The sequence below is a fragment of the Lygodium microphyllum genome, chromosome 17, assembly GCF_053477565.2.
Source record: "Lygodium microphyllum isolate KBCC chromosome 17, Lygodium_microphyllum_v1.1.10, whole genome shotgun sequence".
NCBI classification, from domain to species: domain Eukaryota; kingdom Viridiplantae; phylum Streptophyta; class Polypodiopsida; order Schizaeales; family Lygodiaceae; genus Lygodium; species Lygodium microphyllum.
In genome coordinates, this window is record NC_141151.1 from 104913892 (window position 1) to 104937812 (window position 23921).

The 23921-nt window shown below is 44.0% G+C and overlaps 1 protein-coding gene across 3 annotated transcripts in view; it reads right to left on the reverse strand.

The window, feature by feature from the left end:
* LOC148022224 (Amidase family protein) overlaps positions 1–23921 on the reverse strand; it is a 227549-nt gene that overhangs the window by 60793 nt on the left and 142835 nt on the right. For all 3 annotated transcript variants that reach the window (XM_087697868.1, XM_087697866.1, XM_087697867.1), the window contains one exon: positions 6318–6454. In XM_087697868.1, the coding sequence (XP_087553994.1) occupies positions 6318–6454 (137 nt within the window). The remainder of the gene's footprint in view (positions 1–6317; positions 6455–23921) is intronic.

Consider the following 23921-nt stretch of genomic DNA (forward strand, 5'->3'; position numbering starts at 1 on the left):
GGATGCAGAACTATAACTGCCCAGCTGTCCTATCCAAGGACTAACAGTGGAAGACAAATCACTTGTAGGTCCACTCACTGTAGTATTAGTGGAAGGATCATTTTCAGCAACATCCATTAAGTAGTGAAGCTCAGCACCGTCGCGACGCAAACCAAGAAGGGCAACTGTCACTATTGTAAGAAGTCATGTCATTACATCACGGAATATAAGAAGCGCATTGCCAAGGACAAGGAGTCAGGGATGTCTGTTTCTAGTGCACCTTCCACTGCTGCTGCAGAGTCCGCGTCTTCTATTGTAGATTGTGACTATTGTTTTTACACTTGCAGTTATGACTCTTTTTAGGTTGATAGAGCATTTAACTCTACGAAGGATGCTAGCACCTGGTTCTTTGACAGTGGTGCTTCTAAGCACATTATATCTCGCAAAATTTTGTTTTCCTCTATTATTGCAGCTCTTGTTAGGAAGTCTGTGCAATGTGCCAACAATGCATCTTACCCTATTAGAGGTATTGGGGAGATTGTCTTGAAAGCCATTGACGGCTCTACTTTTCATTTATAGAATGCATTATATGTCCCAAGGATAAAGAAGGATTTGTTGTCCATCTCTTCTTTAGCAAAGTGCGGTATACAAGTCACATTCAATGATGACAAATACATGGTCAAGGATAGAGAATTCTTGACTTTGGTTTTGACTCGTACATTATGTCATAGACTCTATGAGTTAGATGCTTATTCGCTTGATCAATTAGTTTATTTAGTATCTACTCTCACTCATGCTATGTTACACGCAGAGTTATAGCATGCTGGCATGGGGCATATCAACTATGGCAGTTTGATGCTTATGAAGTGTACTTAGATGCTAGATGGCTTACCTCTCTTGGAGAGACCTCTTGAACATATTTATGAGAAATGCATTTTGGAAAAAATGCATCAATTCTCATTTTCTCGTAATGTTGCTTTTAAGACAATAGCCAAATTACAGATTGTGCATTTAGATGTTTGTGGACCTATGCAGACGAAATCATTGGGTGGATATTATTATTTCATCGGCTTCATTGATGACTTTACTCGTTTTTGTTGAGTCTACTCATCGATGAAAAAGTCAGAGGTGTATGATACATTTTTGGCTTTTGTTACACTTGCTGAAAATCAATCTGGCTGCAGGATTAAAACTCTGCATTCAAACTGAGGGGGAAAATACATGTCTTCCTTGTGGAATAATTTGTTGAAGCAGAAAGGCATTGTCTATCAATTTACTACTATATATACTCCATAGCAAAATGAAGTTGTAGAACGAAAGAATCAGTCACTCATGGAGATGGCCAGATGTATGCTAAAAGCTAAGAGTTTGCTGCATGGCTTTTGGATGGAAGCAATTATGTGTGCTTGTCATGTTTTCAACAAGTGCCCTATCAACTAATTTAAAAATTGACACACCTTTTGAGAACAACCGAAAACCTTTAGTTGACCACTTTCGTACTTTTGTGTGTCTTACATATGCTCATATTTCCAAAGTACTAAGAAAGAAGTTGGACAAAGCTGTCAAATGTATTTTTGTAGGGTACAGTAGCGAGAACTAAGGATAAAGACTATATGATCCTGTTTCCAAGAAAGTCTTTGTCAGTAGAGATGTGATTTTTTATGAAAAATCAGAATTATCCCTTACTGGTTTTGATACATATCACGCTGCAAATTATGTATTTGAAGGGCTGTTGCCCATTTCTTTTGGTGATGTAGCTGGAGTATCAGAAAATGAGTAAAATGTTCAGCCAGCAGCTCCATTGAGCAATGCAAAAATTCAGCCTATGCCTGATCTGAATATTCAGCAAGACCTTGAATTTGAGGTTCCGCAGGAGCTTGTACGTAGTCAGGAAGCTAGGCAGATGCCTACATGGTACTTGCAAACTATGAAAGATAGTCATTTGGATGCTCCTATTGCTGGTCATACTAGAAGACAAGCCCATCTACATGATCATGCTAATACTATGGAGTTTGTTATGGCAATACACACACTTGATGATGATGAAGAGCTTTATTGTTTTGAGGATGCACAACGAAGTTTGCATTGATTGGCAGCAATGCAAGCTGAATTTGATTCTATCATAAAGAATCAAACATGGGATTTAGTGGCATTGCTTGTTGGAAAGAAAGCCATTGGTACAAAGTGGGTCTATAAGCTAAAAAGATTGATAAGCATAAATCCAGGCTTGTGGCAAAAGGCTACGCACAAAAAAAGGGCATTGACTATGAGGAGACATTTGCTCCTACATCCCGTATGACTATCATTTGGTCTATGGTTGCTTTGGCTGCCCATCATGGTTGGACTGTGCACTAGCTTGATATTAAAACTGCATTATTACATGGGGAACTTCAAGAAATATATATACAGTAGCCCATTGGTTTTGCAGTTGAGGGATCCGAACACTTGGTATACAAGCTGAAAAAGGCTTTTTATGGTTTGAAGCAAGCTCCACAAGATTGGTATGCAAAAATTGATGCCTTTTTCCTCAGCCAAGGGCTCATTAATAGTCCATCAGAGTCTACGCTTTACGTATGCAAAGAGGAGGGATCCTTGCTGGTCATATGTCTTTATGTAGATGATATTTTGCTCACAGGGATACATGCTCATTAGATTTCAGCATTCAAGAAAAATTTACAACAATATATATAAGTAGACTCCTTGAGAGGTTTGGCTTACAGGATTGCAAGCCAATTAGCACACTGATGGAGACTGGACTCAAGCTATCCTTGCATGACGATAGTGATTTGTTTGACATCCATACATATACTCCAGTAGTTGGATGTCTCATTTATTTATGCAACACAAGGCCAATTATTCAGCTTGCAGTTTCAACTCTGAGTAAATATTGTTACTTGCAGGGTACTAGGACTCTTGGACTGCTTTATGCCAAGAGGAAACCTGTCACGAGGACGTGAAAATTTGATGCTTTGCTTATGTTTAATTGACATTTGATTAAAGGATTAATCAAATGTGCAATTAAAAGATGCACATGTGTTGCACATATGAGGTGCAAGCTACTTTTTTACAGTTGAAGGCCGAAGGACCCTGTGAAAAAGATGGGTGTTCAAAGGCAAAAGTTATAACAAGTTACACTTGTTAGATTCTAGGTGAATTTTGGTGTCAGTTTGCCCCTAGGACCATTAATTGGCCATTAAGTGTCAATGGTGACACTAGGGACTAGGCATTAATTAATGGATTAATGCTTGTCCAAGGGTCAATTAATGCATGGGACCACTTTGGGTTACAAATTGCCTAGCCAATTAATTTTTGGATGGGCAAGGTCAATTTTCTGGGCATGGATTAAGGGCTGAATTTATTTTCAGAATTAATTAATTCTAAAAATTAATTAAATGGCTGGAAATTACTGAAAATGGATTAAGAAAGCTGCCACTTGGCAAAACTTTCCCATGCAAATGGGGAAAAGGCTAAATAGGGCTGAAGGGAGAGGAAAATCTCGTTTTTTTATTTTGGAGCTGTTGGAAAGAGGTGTTGGACTGTTGCTGCTAGCTTTTGGGGCCAATTCGTAGCCATTGGAGACCATTTTGGTGATGGAGATTGCATATTCTTGACCTAGGGAAGCTGGCAATTGCTGCTGATGCACTTTCTCTTGAAGATCACAGTCTCTGATGCTCCTATTGTTGTTGGTGCATCTGTTTGGGGCTGGTACAGCAGGGCAGCAACTGATTTTGATCACTTCTTCGCAACAAATCTCAAAATTTTCTCTCTACAGTATTCTCTCATCTCCTTCAGCATATGCTCAGTCATTCTCAGCAATTCTCAGCCATTCGGAGATCTCAGCAATTTTTGGTGGACTGATCTGTAATTTCTGCAGTAAACCCTAATTCACAGCAGAAATTAGGATTGAGCAACCACCTTGGGATCCGTGCCAGAGATTGAAGGCTCAAGGGACTGAAATCAGCAACTGATAATTGAAGATTATCAAGGGATTTCAGGAGCCAGCCCATCCCGAATTGATTTGGGGCAGCATTTGGCCAGCCAAGGGTCAAATTGGAGAAAAAGTCCTGGGTGAAACAAGGGGCAAATGACCTAAAAGGCTTGCTGGACATTTATGACAGCAAGAGCGATTGGTTAGCAGGAGGAGATTGAAGGATCTCAAGTTGTACTCCTTCCAATTGAATGAAAGCTAAAGAAATACTACAAGGGGCACCAATTTTAGGGCCAACAGGGTATCTACTGTCCAAGAATGTTATGGTAAAGTGTGTATTTCATTTTATGTGCATTTATTTATTGCTGTAATTAACTCTTAAATCAGGTTATCACCACCCATTCCAAGAAGGAAGGCTGGTTTCAGAACCTTTGCAACTACATGCTTACAATGATTCAGATTGGACTAGTGATTTTGCTTCACGTCATTCTACAAGTGGAAATTGTTTTTTTCTTGGCTCATCTTGCGTCTCTTGGCTTAGTGAAGAAACAATCCACTATTGCCACATTGTCTTGTGAAGCTGAATACAAGGCAGGTTTCACTATCACACTTGAATGTGTATGGCTGATCTTGATGTATCTATCACGAAGCTACTTCTTTGTTTACTGAGAGTCAAAGTGCCATTGCAATGGCACGAAACCTAGTGTTTCATGCACACATGAAACACATAGAGATTCACAATCACTTTGTCAGGCAGAGGCTACATGCAAGAGATATCAACCTTATCTATTGTCCTACCACCAACAATGTGGCAAACATCTTCACCAAAGCTCTCTCTCGCAGAAAATTTGAAGCATTTCACAATGCTTCAAATTTGATCTCCTTTGATGAATGATCCTTATATGTTGGTCACTTTTCACTCCATGGGGGGTTTGTTGGGTATGACTCATGCCTACGCTCATAGAGGAGTGTCAATGATCTGCAGTAGGACACCACGACACTTTCTACGCTCCTTATGAGAGGTTTTTTTCCCAGTTACATTATCTTCTATTTTATGTGCTTATGTTACACAATTCAGTCACTTATCATGTTTTAGATCTTTCGGGTGTGAATGCACATTCACGACCCTGAGGTTTAAGGGTTGTACTTTGTACTTTCATTACACTCTTGGTAATTGCATTGGGAGTCATGCCATGTATTCACTCTTTCTCACTCTCCACCGTCAACTGTGTACTCTCAACTGAGAGCTTCAATCTTCGTACCTTATAGGATTGTGAGCTGCACCTGTGCTATAGATCTTCAAGATGTCTCCAATGCAAAGGCTGTTTCAAGGATTTTGGCAGAGATCATCCATTCTCTCCATGCAGGATGGGAGAGGCTGCAAGGTGGCTTTAAGAGGAGAGGAGAGGGTCTGACACTCTAACACCTTTTACACAACCCCTCTGAGGGTTTGGTGTTATCACCCACTAGTTTGGCTGTTCACGCAACTATTGTATTTATGATGTACTTCGCTACTCTTTACAAAGTTCTTTATATTTTTGTACTTTACCTCACAGGGGTTTCCTCAAAGGCATAATTAATAGAATTTTATTTTCTTTGGAAAAAATAAACCTTTTTTTTTTCTTGCCTCTCCTTGAGTAATACAATTAGCACTCTTCTTTTTTCAAATGATACATGCTTTCTTGCTAGTCGTTGTGTGGCTTAAAATAAAGATAGGTTCCTTTACATGCATTTTATGAAAAAAATTTGGACCGCAAGACAAATAAACTCTGTTTCAAGAGATATACAAGGATTAAATAGCCAAAAATCCTAGGCAGGTCAAAGATTCTTCATATACAATATCATGCTCTTGCAAGAAAGGCCACAATGTTGGATAATTCCTCACACAAGAGAGCCTTGGTTCTTATAGTTAGAGCATGAGTGCTGAGTTTTCTTTTTTGGATGGCAGCAGGTCTGAATGGCAACTCAATCTGCAGCGACATGCGACAGGTCATCAGTCTGCCATGTCAAAATGCCAAAAACCCATGTAGCCTCTAACTAGATGCAACAATTCATGCCTGTGATTGACACCTCGACAGTGTAATACTTGTTCTCGTTTTTAATACTTTTCTCGTTTCCATTTGAGTCTGCAGGTTGCTAGCAGTCTTTTACTTTTCGTAATTGCTGATGTGGTGTGTTGAAAAAAAGACTTTTACTCTCACATAGGTTCCTGTTGCTATGTAATGTAGTCATAACAAATGTCATGAGGGTTCAGATTGGAGCTTGCTTGCTTATAACAGACTCATGCATAAGCATGATGAGTGAATAATAACAGTCAAGAAGGTCTGGAGAAAATAGCACACATTCTGTTTCCAAAGTAGGAGCAAGAGTCACGTTTGCAGATAATAATTCTTCCAGTTCTATTACATACCAGGCTTTCCGCCAAGCTCATTACCCAAGTTCGACCAACCATGCCAAATGTGGGCCTAATAGCTGTTACACCACACCTGGCACTGGGATATGTGATGGATCCAGCAGTTTCAGAACCAATGGAGAATGGCAGCAGGCCTGCAAGTTCGAGTAAAATGAGCAGTTTTTTTACACCCTTGAAAATTATTTATGTTGAGCCAGATGTAGTCAGACATTCATGCCAATCACTTGAGCTCACAAAGAGCACACATTTTTCATAGGAAGTTAGGACTTGTTAACAGAGCACCATGTGCACAAGAGATGCTTGCTAATAAGATTGTGAATGCTGGAAAAAGTGGCCAGCTCAAAAAACATATAAGCCTTCATCATTTCACATTACCCTTGAGTAACCCCCCTCCCCCCCCCAAAAAGAAAAAAAGACCAAAGGGAGTAATAATAACATTGACAGTAAGTTGGAAGGAGAACATTGAAAGGGGATTTCCCTAAATGGGCATGACAAGATTATAGAAAAGCATGTCGTCCAGATTACTCTGGACACTGAAACACCACATCAGCAATGGCTAACACACCCATTCATATGAGTTGCAAAGCCTGAAAACCCCCTCATAGAACACCTCCAAAGCCTTCTCAATCCTCTGACTAACCTAATAGGAGAACTTGCTTAGGATCTAGGATTTCCTTCAAGGGGGAAGATCTATTTATTAGAGGGCCTCACCTTTTTAGACTGTTACAACATAAGAACCACCGAAAGAAAAACATTCACGAAATATGCAAAATCCTGTATGGGCTGTACACTGAGCATCCAACACTACAAAAGGCATTCTGCCCATGATGCTCAAATTTGGATGAAGAGGGGTTTATCCTCGTTTATAGAAGCTGAGTGTGGGTATCAACAATCCCAAGGACTAATCACCTTACCCTGATTATCAAATGCAAGACATACAGGTGGATCCCGCAATCGCTCAACATGCAGTCGCAAATGTGTAGGGAGTTTAGAACCAGAACTTAGAAGTAGCCATAGTAGATGCATTTGGCACATGTGAAGACTTATCCTTTCGATGCACATGCATATGGAAGGAGAAATATGACCAAAAAAGGTGCCCCATTTAAGTCTATACCACAACGGATGCATACCAATGCAATTCAAATGCAACCAATTGGGCCTTTTCCGTGCACTATCCCATAGCATACACAAGTGATTTCTATCTGCTTCCTTCATACTTGGAGGCACCCAAACAGGGCCAATAGGTGCCACTGCATCCTTTAAGAGAGGCCAATAAATTACCAGTCAGTTTTCAACATTAACCCTTACTGGACATTCCTGTTTAAGTAAACATTGAAAATCAGCCATGGGTCTCCATGGCACCACATGCACCAGTTTCTATCAAAGAGAAGAGGCAACATATCCAAAAGATCATCCTGGTTCTTCATTGATTTCAGCTTGACTTCACAGAAGCCTCAGGGACTCACAAAGATCTCTTCCACAAAATGTCCCACCGAAATGGAGGTCGACCACTAGCAAATCCAAGAAAGCAGTAGAATCCTAGCAATGAAAGGGAGAACGACTCCATGCTCATAAAAGACAAGGATGGAGCAAAGCACTTTCTTCGTGTCCATAGGAGTATCCAAAATATCCTCCTTATCACACTCTGGGAGACTATAATGATTATGTTCGACATATTCACCAAGCCTAGATCCTTGGAATCATCAAATTAGGTAGCAACCTTTACATAGGAGCACACGTGAAGAAATACTCTTAAGGAAAACCATAAATAAAAGTATACCACAAAGCATAAACTCAAAAGAGCATAGTCAGGGTTAGGGTAACTCAAAGACAATGAACACAATGAAAATCTAAATGAATGACTGAATACTGAATATACAATACTCATGTACCAAAAAAACTGTGCAGGAATGGAAACTGTACCCCAAAAGTCTCATGTCTCATGGACATGTCAAACAATATCAAATGCAATAGTGTGTGGTGCCGAATCAATGTTGAATAGGCAAAGAAGAGAGAAAACTCTAAACATAGCAAGTTGATGATGACATGGCAAGCTAACGCCAGGAAAAACACAAGTATGATGATGTGGCAAGATGATCGCAGTAAAAGCGCAGGTATGATGATGTGACAGTCTGAACAACAGCAGATCACAAAAACAGCAGTTGAGCAAGCCTGTAGAGATAGAGGATGTGACTGATCAACAAGCATACCAGAAATTGATATAGATTGCACAATGGAGGCTGGAAAAAAGCACTTGATGGATGTAGAAAGCAACAAGCAACTTCTGCTAAGATGTCCTCTGCGAACGAGATGTGGGCAGCAAAGCTAGAGGGCCCGAAACCTATAAAAACGAGATTGGACTGAATGGAGACCAGCATGCCTATTTATAGAAAGTTTAGGTTGTACAGTGCACTATTTCAAAACTCTTTGAAGCTACACACCATTGTAGGGTTTTCATTAATTAAGCATTTTTTGGACTATTTAAGTAGCTAATTCAGCATATAATGCTTATATTAGCTCAGTGCCCCCTCTCAAGCCCAAAAATTGAGCTAGAAAGGAAGGCCAACCCAAAGTTTTAAGTGTTTTTGTTTTTATGTGTTTTTACCTCTAGACATCTCACCCCAAAGCAATTAGGGCATCGAACAAAGAGTGCACGGTGGCTGCCCACTAGCCTAACAAGACTATAGAGGCGATAGTTATCTTACCAAGGGAGTCTAAGTGGTCATCCCAGAGAAGCCAAGGCATTGGACAAAGGGTGCATGTCAACTGCACAATGGCCTACTAAGTCCTACAAAAGTGGATGGAACCATAGTGAACCTTTTTTCTTTTGGGTTTGTTGATTTGAGAATGATTGCTTCAAAAAGTGGAGGTGGCAATCAATTAAGTAACAATTGGGAGACTAGTGTACAATATTACACGGCGCAGCGAACAGAATCTGAGAAAGAGATAGAGAGTACACAACAGATAAGAGAAGAATCAGTAAATTCTTTAACTCCAAACAACTGATACAAAGATGGCTCTGTCCACCTGTGCGCTTCCACTGTGTGAAGCTTAGATGGCGATCTAGACAGAAGATAGGTGAAGAGCTTAAGGCTAGCTAGAACAACAACTCTGACTGGGTGAAAGATGAGTGAGAGATGGCTATGAAGGGGTTTAGCTTTTATAGCCCGCGAAGATCGTTAGGTCGGCCTCCTGACCGACCTACCATATGAGCCTCAACTAGTCGGCCAGGGAATATTCCCTTTACCATCGGGCCGGGGGTGCTGCCCCGGGACCCCCGCCAGGGGGGCCGCTGGCCCCCCTGGGACCCCTCAACCAGGGGCCGCTTCCGCGGCCCCCGGACCCCACAATAGGGGCCCCTTTTAACTCCCTTACCACACAACTCAATGCAATGTGCCTCGAGTTGCTACCAGCTTAACCACTCCGTCTAACCCAAAGATTAGATCCACAACAGTCACCTTTTTGCCATCCGGTCACATAGACCTCATCTGATATACAAGTCAGGACTCAACCAATGTCTGGGCTCACATTTGGCTTCTCCTCATAATGGGGGCCTTACAACTTTGAGCACCATGGATCATTGGTAGCACCTAATGAGGGTGGGGCATTGATCATATCTAACACCCCCCCTCAATGTCCACCCATAGGTGAACTATCTCCTCGGCCCAATGCCGAGTCTCTGAAGATGAACTTGAAGCAGATCCTTCGTAAGTGCTTTGGTGAAGATATCTGCTCCATTCTCCTCTATTGGACAGTAGACCAATTCCACTATCCCATCCTCCATCAAATCACGCACATAGTGATACTGGATCTCTATATGTTTGGTGCGTGCATGAAACACTGGATTTTTGGCAATGGCGATGCAACTCTGATTGTCACATCTCAGCACAGTTGGTTCTTCATCCTGCACTCCCATATGCCATAGAATCCTTCTCAACCATACGGCCTCACATGCAGCAAAACAAGCTGCCTTGTACTCTGCTTCGGTAGAAGACAATGCCACTGTTGGTTGCTTCTTACTAATCCAAGAGAAAATTCCTGAACCCAAAGAGAAACAATAACCAGAAACTGACTTCCTGGAATCAATGTCTCCTGCCCAATCTGAGTCACAGTTCCCCACAAGAGAAGTTCCGAAACTGTATGTGATACCATAGTCAAGAGTTTTCTTCAAGTATCTGAGCACCCGCATCCCAGCATTCCAATGACTCTCATGAGGTTTGTTTGAGAACCTGCTCAAAACACCAACAGCAAAACTAATATCTGGTCTGATGTTACACAAGTAGATCAGACTGCCGACCAACCTCCTATACCTCCCAATGTCTGCTAGTGCTGATGTATCCTCGACGGATAACTTTGCATTCACCTCCATAGGTGTAGCTATCTCCTTGCACTCGGTCATGCCAAATGCCTTCAAGATCTCCCATGCATACTTCTTCTGAGAGATGAAGATCTTTCCTGGCTCTTGCCAGACTTCAATCCCCCAAACAATAGTGTAGCAAGCCCAAGTCTGTCATTTCAAACTCAGAACTCAAAGCCTTTCGAGTTTGGTTGATCATATCTTCATAGTCACCTATAATAAGAAGGTCGTCCACATATAGGACAATCACTACAGACTTTTTACCATCCCTGTAAACATACAAGTTAGCATCTGAGGCACATCTTTTGAAGTTTAGGTTTAAAAAGAACCTATCTATCCGCTGGTACCATGCTCTGGGGGCTTGTTTCAGCCCATACAATGCCTTCTTCAGTTTACACACTTTGTTCTCAGAATGGGGGGCCTCAAACCCTAGTGGTTGAGCCACGTACACCTCCTCCTTGAGGTCACCATTTAAGAACGCTGACTTAACATCCATTTGGTATACTGGCCACTTCTTATGGGCAGCCATTGCAAGTACCGTGCGAATAGTGGTCATTCTGGCAGTTGGGGCAAATGACTCTTGAAAATCAAACCCTTCAACTTGTGAAAATCCTTGGGCAACCAGTCTAGCTTTGTACTTTTCTAAGGTACCATCAGCCTTGTACTTTACCTTCCAGATCCACTTGGTGCCAATAACCTTCCGCTTTGCTGGTCGATCCACTAGCTCCCAAGTGTCATTCTTCATTATGCTGTCATACTCCGCCTGCATAGCAGCCTTCCATGATGGATCTGCAAGTGCTTCTTCTAAGTCAGTTGGCTCCTTTACTTCTCTCATAATCTCAACCATCAAGGCCATATTGACTATGTGAGCAGAAGCCCTCCTTTGCTCCTCTATTCTCTGAGACCTCCTTGGTCCGTCTGCCTTCTCCTCAACAGATGCAAGCATAGGATTATTGTGGTCATAGAGCTGCTTCACCCAGCGCGGAAATGGCTTTTCCGGTGGGGTGATGTCAGGTTGGTGAACTTTTTCCTCATCATCTGAAGATGATACTTCCTCCTCCTTAAGGATAGGGATAGCTCTCGGGACAGGTTCATAGTGGACTACTTCTTCGCTTGATAATAAAGTGGAAGAACTTGCCTTCTCCTCCTCCACTGTATGTGGCTCCTCCTTGAACACCACATCACGGCTCGCGATGATCTTCTTTGCCTCTCGGTCATATAATTTGTAAGCCTTCTGCTCATCACTATAACCCAAGAAGATACATTTTCTGCTTTTTGGTTGTAACTTGTTTCTCTTCTCATCTGGAACATTTGCATAACATTCACATCCAAAAATTCTGAAGTGTGAGACAGATGGTTTCTTACCAGTGTAAGCCTCATGAGGTGTTTTTCCCTTGAGAGCCTTTGTATAGCTCCGATTTAGAATGTAGACTGCAGTATTAACAGCTTTAGCCCAAAAATGGTTAGGCAATCCCTTGCCCTTTAGCATGCATCTTGCCATCTCCACAATGGTGCGATTCCTGCGTTCCACAACACCGTTCTGCTGAGGTGTGTGAGGCGTCGTCAATTGACGCTTGATCCCTTTGCTCTTGCAAAAGCCTTCAAACTCCTTTGAGTTGAACTCACCACCACCATCTGTTCTAAATTTCTTCACACTTTTCCCTGTTTCATTCTCAACAAGTATTAGCCATTCTTTAAACTTACCAAAAGCTTGAGCCTTATCACGAAGGAAGTACACCCACATCTTCCTACTGTAGTCGTCGACAATCAACATAAAATAAGAAGATCCCCCCAAGGCCTGTGTAGGCATCTTACCACACAAGTCAGCATGCACCAACTCTAGAGGAGCCTGTGCTCTATTCTTGCTTTCTTGTGGAAATGCCTTTCTTTGTTGCTTGCCCATCATACAAGCTTCACATGGTTCCTTCAATTCAATTATTATAGGTAGGTGAGCAACCATACCTTGCTTTTGCATCTCCTTCAATACTGCAAATCTGATGTGTCCAAACCTTTCATGCCAAAGCTTACTTGTGCCCACTCCACCGGTGGCTGTAAGAGCACTTAGCTCATATAGGTTGTTCCTTCTTTCTCCTTTGCCAACAATTGTGCCAGCACTATCAATAATTTCTGCATCTGTCTTCTTGAACCTCACTTCATGACCAAGATCAGTTATGGCAGCAACTGATAAGAGATTTCTCCTGATTTCGGGAACATACAACACATTTGAAAGCTTTTTGACTTCACCATTTGCAGCAACAAAAGAAATAGTACCTGTGCCCGCAGCAGGGCATTTAGCATCATTTCCAACCGTCACAGTGATGGATTCTTGTAGAGGCTGCATAGAACTATATAGACCTTTCTTGTTGGTCATGTGACGGGAGGCCCCACTATCCAACACCCAAGAGTCAGTGGTAGATTCTTCTTGCACCGAGGAGCACACTTCCTCAATGGTCGCCATGAATAATTCCAACTCTGCTTCAGCCGTATTGGCTGTCTCTTTCCCTTTACTTTTAAGGGTACCATTCTTTTCATCTGCCTTCTTGACACGACAATCTGCAATTGCGTGTCCTTTCTTCTTACAGTAGAAGCACTCTCCTTGAAACTTCTTCTTGCCGCCCTTCTTCTTTTTGTCACCATCATTTTTGGTGGAGGAAACACCTTTGCCTTTTGCATTGGCAGAGAATGCAGCATCTCCATTGTTGCTTCCTTCTCGGGCTTTCAGCCTCAACTCCTCCTCCATTAATAATGCACAAAACTCCTCAAAAGTCAAAGCTTGAGGTCTCACCTGAGTATTAAGGGCAGTTACTAGTCCATCAAACTTTTGTGGACAAATCCGAAGACACCTCCGAGCTAGCTCTTCGCTAGTCTTTTGTATCCCAGCGCCAACCATCTGGTCGCGCAGATTCTTAATCCGAGTGATGAATGCTTCAACCGTCTCTCCTTCAGCAAACTTCTCCGCTGCTAGTTGATTCTCCAAGTTTTGAATCCTTGTTTGGTTTCGCGTTTCGTACTGACTCCTTAGTACATTCCAAGCCTCTGATGCTTTGGTTGTATGCTGAATCAAAGTCAAAACACTGTCAGAACAGCTTGTAACTAAGGCACACAATGCATCTGCATTCCTTCGTTTCCAAGCTCGTAGAAGATCTGCATTCGGAGGAATCATCACACTAGGATTTGATGGGTCGGGGGTAGGCTGTGGTTCTGCGTCAGTCCCCAGCACAGTCTCCAGAAGCTCATAAGAATCAAGGATAGTTGTAATTTTGAACTTCCACAAGGTGTAGTTTGTACCATCTAACTTGCCTTCGCTGAAGGTTGGTGGACGAATCCTCAGTGTTTGAATAGCCAGTACAGCAGCACCACCTCCTGCACCGCTTCCTGATGCGCCAGAACCGCTTCCCGGAGTCGACATTGTTTCTCTTTGCTGTTGAAGCCTTTACCTCTTGCACGCTCTCTGATCTCTAGAGCCCCCTGGGCTCTGATACCATGTAAAATATTACACGGCGCAGCGAACAGAATCTGAGAAAGAGATAGAGAGTACACAATAGATAAGAGAAGAATCAGTAAATTCTTTAACTCCAAACAACTGATACAAAGATGGCTCTGTCCACCCGTGCGCTTCCACTGTGTGAAGCTTAGATGGCGATCTAGACAGAAGATAGGTGAAGAGCTTAAGGCTAGCTGGAACAACAACTCTGACTGGGTGAAAGATGAGTGAGAGATGGCTACGAAGGGGTTTAGCTTTTATAGCCTGCGAAGATCGTTAGGTTGGCCTGCTGACCGACCTACTATATGAGCCTCCACTAGTCGGCCAGGGAATATTCCCTTTACCATCGGGCCAGGGGTGCTGCCCCCGAACCCCCGCCAGGGGGGCCGCTGGCCCCCCTGGGACCCCTCAGCCAGGGGCCGCTTCCGCGGCCCCCGGACCCCACAATAGGGGCCCCTTTTAACTCCCTTACCACACAACTCAATGCAATGTGCCTCGAGTTACTACCAGCTTAACCACTCCGTCTAACCCAAAGATTAGACCCACAACAGTCACCTTTTTGCCATCCGGTCACATAGACCTCATCTGATATACAAGTCAGGACTCAACCAATGTCTGGGCTCACATTTGGCTTCTCCTCATAATGGGGGTCTTACAACTTTGCGCACCATGGATCATTGGTAGCACCTAATGAGGGTGGGGCATTGATCATATCTAACAACTAGTAGCCAAACCCAAAGGCTTTCACAAAATAAGCAAGCTACCCCTACCACTACTAGATGTCAATGATGAAGGAAGAGACTAGTAGTGTGCGAAGTAGATATGGTGGGTATATGGAGGAAAAAAAGATGTCCAGACATTTGTTAGGTTCCTTTTGTCCATTAAATGCAAATGATAAAAAAGATGAATCACCAAAATCAAATTGACCATGAGATGTAAAAGCTAAAGGAAAAGATGGAGCACTCACCAAAAATTCTTACAATTTTTGTTTACCTTTTCTTGAGTGCAGTTGGAAAAATATCTCTTTGGGCTAATGAACTAGTACTTAATTTGAAGAGTTCCTTCATCATGAGCATCTCCAATATCTTGCAGAAAAGAGGAAGAAAAATCAAAAGATTGAGAAGTAGTAACATGCATACCTAACATAGGAGTGAATGAAGGTGGAGAAGTGTGGAAAAGATGAAAGAGGTAAGAATATAGTTGATGGTGGTAGAGAGGAAAATGGTTTGTACTCCATGCTAGTTTCCACGTCAAGATAGCCAATCCATTGTGGAGCTCCCGTCCTTCCTACAAAATCATTAGACTGGCGCACCGAATCTAAATGGAAAAACTCAAATTTACCTTCAATTTGTTATTGAGCTCAATATATGAGGATGAGATCGTATTCGGCTAGAGAGATCTCATATCGTCTATGGGATCCATGGTAGTCCAAAGACTCTCCAGCCATATCGAATGGAAGAGCAAGCTACGAAGCCTACTCCCTCACATGCCTCGATGTGCTAGAATCGGAAGCATCATGATGATGTGGTGAAGACATGTTCGAAGTCATCTTGCCCTCCTTTTGTTCTTGCTTCTTGCAAAGAGCTTTCAAATCAAAGGCTGAGGTTTCGTGGAAGAGAACCTTCCTCTAATACCATGTGAAGAAATACCCTAATACGGAAACATAAATGAAAGCGTATAACAAAGCAAAAACTCAAAAGAACACAATTAGTGTTAGGGTAACTCAAAGACAATGAACACAATGAAAATCTGAATGAATGACTGAATACTGAATATACAATGCTTGTGCACCAAACAAATTTTGCAGGAGTGAAAATCGTACCTTGAACTCTCGTGTCTCAAAGACCAAGATAGAGGTGTTGAGCAGGAGAGTTTGTCATAATCCCTACAGATCCTAAAAAACGAAGCAAGGCAGCCTCCAAATATCAGATAGCAACAAGCGCAACAGTGTGTGGTGATGTATCAACGAACACATAGAGAGGAGACAAAAAAATTGCAAACATAGCAAGCTAACGATGTCATGATAGGTTGATAGCAACAAAAACACAAGTATGATGATGTGGCAAACTGATAGTAGTAAAAACGCAGGTATGATGATGTAGCAGCTATAGACAATGTGGTTGGCTAGCAAACGCAGTAGAAATCAATGTAGACTGCATGATGGAGGCTAGAAACATGCGCCTCATGGATGTAGACAGCAATGGGTAGCTCCAGCTAAGATGTCCTCTACAAACAAGATGTGGGCAGTGAAGCTAGAGGGCCTAAAACCTGGAAAAATGAGATTGGACTGAATGGAGGGCAGCATGCTTATTTATAGAAATTTTCGCGACCTCATACTACACACCATTTTAAAACTCTCTCAAACCGTGCACCATTTAAGGATTTTCATTAATTAAGCATTTTTGGGGCTGTTTAAGTGGTTAATTCAGCATGTAATGCTTATGTTTGCTCAACAACACACATGATGTTTTGAAGGGGTAGGATCCTCAAAACTCACCATGGGTTCATCTCGAGTATGCTTGCTGCATTTAGCAATTGGCTATACTTTGGCACACGGTAACATTTCGTCTTCTTCTTCAAAATTTGGTCCTAGGACTGCCATTGCTTGATTTATGAAGGACACATCAAGCTCAAGCATGATGTCTGAAAATTGGAAAGCTAAAGCTTGGCCATTCCATGTGCATCTCAAAGTAGCTCGCCCTCTCTCTCTCTCTTCCTTTTTTGTGAAGAAGTTTGAATTAATGTATAGAAATATTTACATCAGGCCTTCTGGCCAACCAAGCAAAATCATAGCTTTTTCAGAATACATGAGTCCTTCAAGCCAACCAAACAAAATGGCAATAACTGTCACAAAGCCATAAGGCTAACAAAAGAACACAATACACGAACAAAAACTCTCTAAACGGCTATCAAGCAACAATCCACAAGAGCAAAGGAAGGGGATCATGAGGATGGTACAATAGGAGTGGAGCGAACAATGTCCATGCATGGAGCAACCACCTCTCGAATAATAAGGGCAACTGAAATCATAGAAGAAATCTGCCATAATAGCAAGCCTTGCACTCATTCCACATGGCCAGAGATACCCAAGGCCGAATCAAATATAAAGGCATTTCTAGTCTGCTAGATGTGGCAAAGAATAGTCCATCGCATGAATGGAAAGAGGCAAGGATGATGAGACTGCAACCTAGCTAAAGAAGGCATCTTGCCAAGGACCCAAGAATGCATTGTGATTCTTTGACCTATCAACGAGGTACTCTAGAAATGAAGTCCCAAACTTGTCTGGCAACTAGGCAAGAAATAAAAAGATGAACCAGTGTCTCATCAGAAGTAGTACAAAAGATGCATCTGCCTTGAGATATCTTTTGGCCCCACAGCACATTGCTTGTCAGGAGATCTCTATTAGAAAGATGAGAGAGAGATAGGGGCAACAGAGAGTAGCCAGCTCTCAATGTTCTTCTTCTTCATTATTCATCACACTTTCTCTAACTGAGTAATACAAAGTGCAATGTACTACAACCTAAGTCAAGTAGTGTAAAGAGACTAGTCTAACTAAACTAGCTAAGTCTGACCAACTTTATTACACACACATGCTATCCAGCTAATCTACTGCTGGATAGAGTCGATAGATGGTAGGTAGATTGAGCTTGTATATCTCAACACTCCCCCTCAAGCTCAAGTCACTTCCTGTATCCCAAGCAGTGATCTAAAATGAGTGAACTTATCTCTACCAAGGGATTTGGTAAAGATATCTACCACTTGGTATTCAATCTTCACATGTATGAGGTCTATCCTACCTCCAAGCGCCATTTCTATGATGAAATGGTAATGTACCTCTATGTGCTTTGACCTAGCATGATAAACCAGATTGCTTGCCAAAAGCACACTGCTCATGTTATCACAATATAGCTTGACTGGTTTATCCACACAAATCCCCAAGTCATCCATCAACTTAACCAACCAAGCATCCTCACACGCAACCAATGTTGCACCCTCATATTCCGCTTCTATACTTGAGAGAGCCAAAGTAGGTTGTTTTTTACTATTCCAACTGACCATGCTGCTTCCATTACCAAATGTATATCCATTAGTCAATCTCCTGTCATACATATAGCCAGCCCAATCTACATCACAATAACCTGTATGCTCAACAAGCTTACCATGCTCATAGAATAGTCCTTAGACAATGTACCCTTCACATATCTCAAAATCCTCCTCACAGCATCTAGGTGAGGTTTCCTTGGCTATTGCATAAACTGGATTATCAAATCAACTCAATAACTCAAGTCCACTCTAATGATAGTGAGATAGAATGTACTACCAACCATCTGTCTATACATAGTCATGTTCTCTATCACATTTCCTACTTCAACAACTAGCCTTACATTTTGCTCTAGTGGTGTGTCCATGGGTTTGCATTCCAGCATGCCATACTTCTCCAACATATTCTATGTATATTGTTTTTGTATCATCCATATCCCATGAGGTGTATGCATAACTTCAATACCTAAGAAAAATTTCAGCTCTCCCAAGTCTATAATCTGAAATTCTTTCTACAACATAGCTTTTATGTCATCAAAGCCATGCATGTCATCACATATGATCACCAAATCATCAACATAGAGCACCAAAATCACATATCCTGTGTTTGTTTTCCTGGTAAATAGACTGTGATCAACTTTGCCTAGCTAAAATCCAAGTGTTTGCAAGTAGGAAGTAATCCTAGCATTCCAGCGTCACGGAGCTTGCTTTAAGCCGGACAATGCTTTCTTCAATCCGCATATATACGACGGATAGTCGAGATGCACATATCCCTTTGGCTAATCCATATAAACCTCTTCTTCCAAATCACCATTTAAGAAATGATTTTTTACGTCCATTTGATAAAGATTCCAGCATTTGGATATAGCCAATGCTATTATAGTCCATACAGTTGCCATCTTAGCAACCCTACTAAAGGTTTCCTCATAATCTAGCCCATACTACTGGGCATATCCTTTCACTACCAATCTGTCTTTGTACCTCTCTAGTGAGCCATCAAACTTACATTTTACTTTATAGACCCACTTGCATCCAATAGACACTTTTCCCTCAGGCAACTTAACCAAATCCCATGTTCTATTTCTCAGCAAAGCCTCATATTCATCATCCATAGCCTTGCGCAAGTTCTCATCCTTTTTTTTGCAAATAAAGTGTGGCTAATTACATTACTTCAGAAAAAACCTTGAAATACAAAGAAGTGCTCCTCAACAAACTAGTTGGAGCTGATATAGAGTCACAGAAATATCAAATATACAAGCCTCTCAAGGTGGTCTAGGGGGGATGGGGGCAAGAAGCCATGGAGGGGGGGTGTATCGCCATTTGGGGCTGCCTACCTACATCACAAAAAACAAGTCATGACAGCCCCAAGTGCGCATGAAGTGAAAATGGAGCTCTTGACGAGCTCGAGACTCGCCCTGCACCTGGTCCCATCGGCTGCGAAGGGAGTGGATGATGGAGGTCCAGAGCTTTGCCAAAGTCGCCTGTACAAAAAGTCTCTCTCCTCTAAAAACCTCCTGACACCGCGCCTTCCAAATATGCCATCCAATGAGACTCCCTACAATCTCCCACACCTCAGAGCCGTCTGCTGTGGGCTCCAGTACCTGGCACATGGGTAGGGCCTCCAAGCCAGCTACTACACACGACCCAGCCTCAATAAGGAAGATCATGTCCTGCATCCCAGTCTCATACAGAAGGTGACGACCCTAGTTGACTATCTACGAGCAGAAAGCTCCCCATGAGATACATCCAAGGCTGGGTGCTATGCAGCAGAGGATACAGCATGCTCCTCTCCACACTAACTACGCCGCCTCACACGACCAGAGGCAGTGCTTTGGAGTTTCCAGAAGCTGCTGTGTGCAACGTTTACATCCTCCATCCTTCTGCATCTGGGCTAGCCAACTCCCTACCACCAGGCCTCCATGTGCCACCAGCCATACGAGATATGATACCCTCCTCGGCCTCCAACTATCCCATAGGCGGCACCAAAAAGTCTGTCAGAAAGCATCTGTGATGCTATGCTCTGCCCAGTACTTGCTACGCGACGGCACCCAGTCCATGTCCTCCTACATCAACACATATCTGCCAATCCTAGCTGTGTACTCCAGGAACCTCGATGGCTTCTTGGCGACCGCAGTGGCCGAACATAGCCACTCTCCTGGATCCCACTCCAGCTCATCAAGTGGTCTACCCTCCCAAATCTAGAGGTGCCACTCTTGGAGCTCCTCCTAGAAAACATAGGGATCCAATCGCCATGTCTTCCCCTAAAGGCCCACCACCCGAATCCTCCTCCACGAAAGGACAACTATCCCCTCATCCTGCTGCCCTCTGTCAAGGGCTAGACACCCCCCCTCCTAAACGGTGTGAAGAAAGTCTCATGTGGGGCGCCGCCCACTCTACCTACCACCTATAGGGGGATACCTGTCATGGTGAAAACTTAGCGGCCCATACCTCCCCGAGCACCAAGCCACTCCTGAGGTATTGCTGCGTCAATCTCCCTTTTCCTCAGCTCGACTCCTCTTTGGCAACTTGATGCCCGCTACAACACCTCCTCATCCACCAACTTGTACACCTACCAGGTCCTGATGGTGCGAGTTGGGCCAGCCTCCCAACCAGGCCACCAGATGTGGGGGTGCTCGCCGATCTATACCCCCTCCCAATCTCTGACCTAGGGATTCCACATCACCAACTGGCAGTCTATCTCCTCCTGGCAACCTAGAGGGCTCTGAATTGGGGCCTTACGGAGGCCCTACCAGTAACACACGAAGCAAGCTATGTAGGAAGAGGAATCTGGGGGACGTAATCTGGGCCATCGTGAAGATCCATCTCAAGGACGGTCTCCAATCCCCGCCAAGCCTCGATCTGCACTCCTGAAGACCCTCCTGCAGTAGGGTCTTCTAGGTCTTCCCTCCAAGTGTGAGACCGCAGACTACAAGCTTGCCCAAAAGGGCCATACTCTGATACTCTGGGTCAATGATCCCAAGCCCTTCCTCTGACCGATGCCAGATGATGGTCGCCCACGCCACCTTGGCCCGAGAGTTCCTGGAACTGTCTTACCCGGCCCAGAGGAAATTTCGCACTAGGCGGCAAAACTGAGCAACATAAGACTAGGAGAAGCACAAACATGAGGCGATGTATCAAGCCGTCCCTAGGAGAACCTGGTTGACCGCCAAGGCTCGGCCCGCTAGGGAGAGGCGAGCAATACTTCAATAGGTCAGCTTCCTCCGAATAGAGTCGAGGATTGGGAGAAATTGCTGGGTGGGGATAATGTGGAGTCCCACCTGGAACCCTAGGTAGCGGACGGTCTACCCTTTGCACACCCATCTAAATCCTAAGTGGACGCCCCACTCCGTACTAGAGTCCAAGTTTGTAAGGAAACCAACTGACTTCCACCAGTTGATTTTTGCTCTTGCTGCAGTACAGAACACCTCGAGAGCTAGTCTTACTATCTTCAACATCAACTCATCCTTCTCTATGTAAAGTGTTGTATCATCTGCATACTTTGAGTCTAACAGCTCCGTCTTCTCTCTCACTGGTAGTCAAAGGCTGCATAACCCACTCACTCGTGATCTAAGGAAGTGAGACATGGCCTCTGCAAAGAGTAGGAACAGATACGGGGCAAGTGGGCAGCCTTGCTGTACCGATCTCTCCAGCCGGAACTCCTCCCCTCTCCTACCACCTATGAGAATCCTGCTGGTAGCCGATCTATAGAGTACAAAGACCCCATGGATCCATGCCTAGGGGAAGCCCAACCTCTCCATGGTGCCCTCCAAGAAGTCCCAGTCCACCCTGTCATAGGCTTTCTCAAAATCTAGTAGTACAACCAATCTCTGACCACTGTGCTGGGCCCAGTCAGTCGCCTCAAAGAAGGTAAAGACATTGTCTAGGATGCTCCTATCCTGGACAAAGCCTATTTGTGTGCCATGAATTATGTCTGGAAGCACGCGGTGGAGTCACCTACCAATCATCTTTGTCAGCGCCTTAAAGGCAACTGCCAACAGGGTGATTGGTCTCCACTGGGATAGCTCCAACCGGTCTCCCCCTTTGGGGAGGAGACTGATAAGGCCTGCTAATAAACTCCCCAGCATCTGACCTGAACTGAAAATTTGCTGGAAAGCCATCAATAAGGGGTCCTTCACTACCTCCCAGAAGGTGGTGAAAAAGGCCTTAGAGAGGCCATCCTTTCCCAGGCATTTCTACCCGTCCTCTATGTGGAAAGCCGCCTCTAATTTCTTCTCTCTGAAGGGGGCTAGGAGGGAGCGTCCCATCTCCTCTATGACGAGGGACAAGATGTGATCCCAGACCTACTGTTTGTAATGTTGTCCTTTTGCTCAAGCTATCTCCTACTGGAAAAGGCATTTGTAGTAATCAGTGGCAATCTCCATCACCTCGTCTCGGCTAGAGCAAATCCTCCCATACTGATCCTAAAGGCTGCATATCTGCTCTCCTGAGGTTTGGGGCTTGTGTGCTTGAAAAAACTCCCTACACATCGTGTCTCCCTAGGCTACTAAGGTGTGGAATGAGAACTCTGAGCGCCTGTCCTCTAGGCTGGCGATGGCTGCTCGTGCACACACCTCCTATGCATGGAGGATGGGATCCACTGTTGTCTCCTGTAATAGTCCCTACATGGTTGCTAGGTCCTGCCCAAGAGTGCCCTCCCCTTCTCCCAGCACTGTTGCCTAGCCTGTAGGCTACCTCCTGGTAAATATTGCTCAACTCGGCTAGGACCTCTGCAACCTCCTCTGCGTTTCGGTCCCTCCTGCTCCACTCCCTAGTCCAAATGTGCTCAATCTGTCACTTCACCTCCTCTCTCCTGTAGATTGAGTCAGCGGGATCGTATACCTAGGGAAAATGCTGGGGATCAAGTATCAGGAGAACCTGGCAGTGATCGAGGGCAGTGATCGAACAGAGTGGTGCCAGCCAACTGCCCTATCTGGCCTCCACGAGAGCATCCCCATTCTCCCACTTAGAACCTGTCCAACCACTCCAACAAGACTATGCCTAGCCGCCTGTATCCCCACGAGAAGTCCAACGACCTTTCCGTCCTATGGAAAGCTGTCTTTCCAAGCATCGCGAGCTCCTACTGCCAATAGGAAGACCTCCCATGCCTCCTACTCCTCCCCAACCATGCCCTGGTAGTTTTTGTCTCTACCCTGCTTGTCCTCTAAGGCCTCCAGGTTGTTGAAGTCTCCTCCAACAATCCAGGAGTCCACCTCTGGGAGTCCTACTACAATCTCCACCCAGAACCTGTTGTGTGCCATGACCTCAGTGGGGACATAGACATTGAGGACTGCGAGGCACAAGTCCCCAATATCCAACCTGACCCATAGAACCCTTCGTGCCACAATCGCCCCATGATCCCATACATAGGCGGTAAGGCTCGGGCCAATAGAGATGCATACACCTCCACTCCTGCCGTGGGCGCCGATGGCGTTGTCCCAGTAGGTGTGTGACCTGCCTAGGAGAACCTTCCCTACCCGATGGACCTCGCCAGGGGTGAGCTTGTGCTCCTGTAGAAGTAGAATGTCTATCCTTCTGGCAAGGGCCGGATGCAACTCCTGCCGAACAATCAACTTCTTGGAACCACGTGCCCCACTGTAGTGGAGACTATTCACATTCCAGGATGCAAGGTGTAAGCTCATGGGGAAACCTGTGACTAACCAAACAGGCATTTGTTCAGTGTGAAAGCTACTGATGAGGAGGAAGAACTAGAAGTAGGATG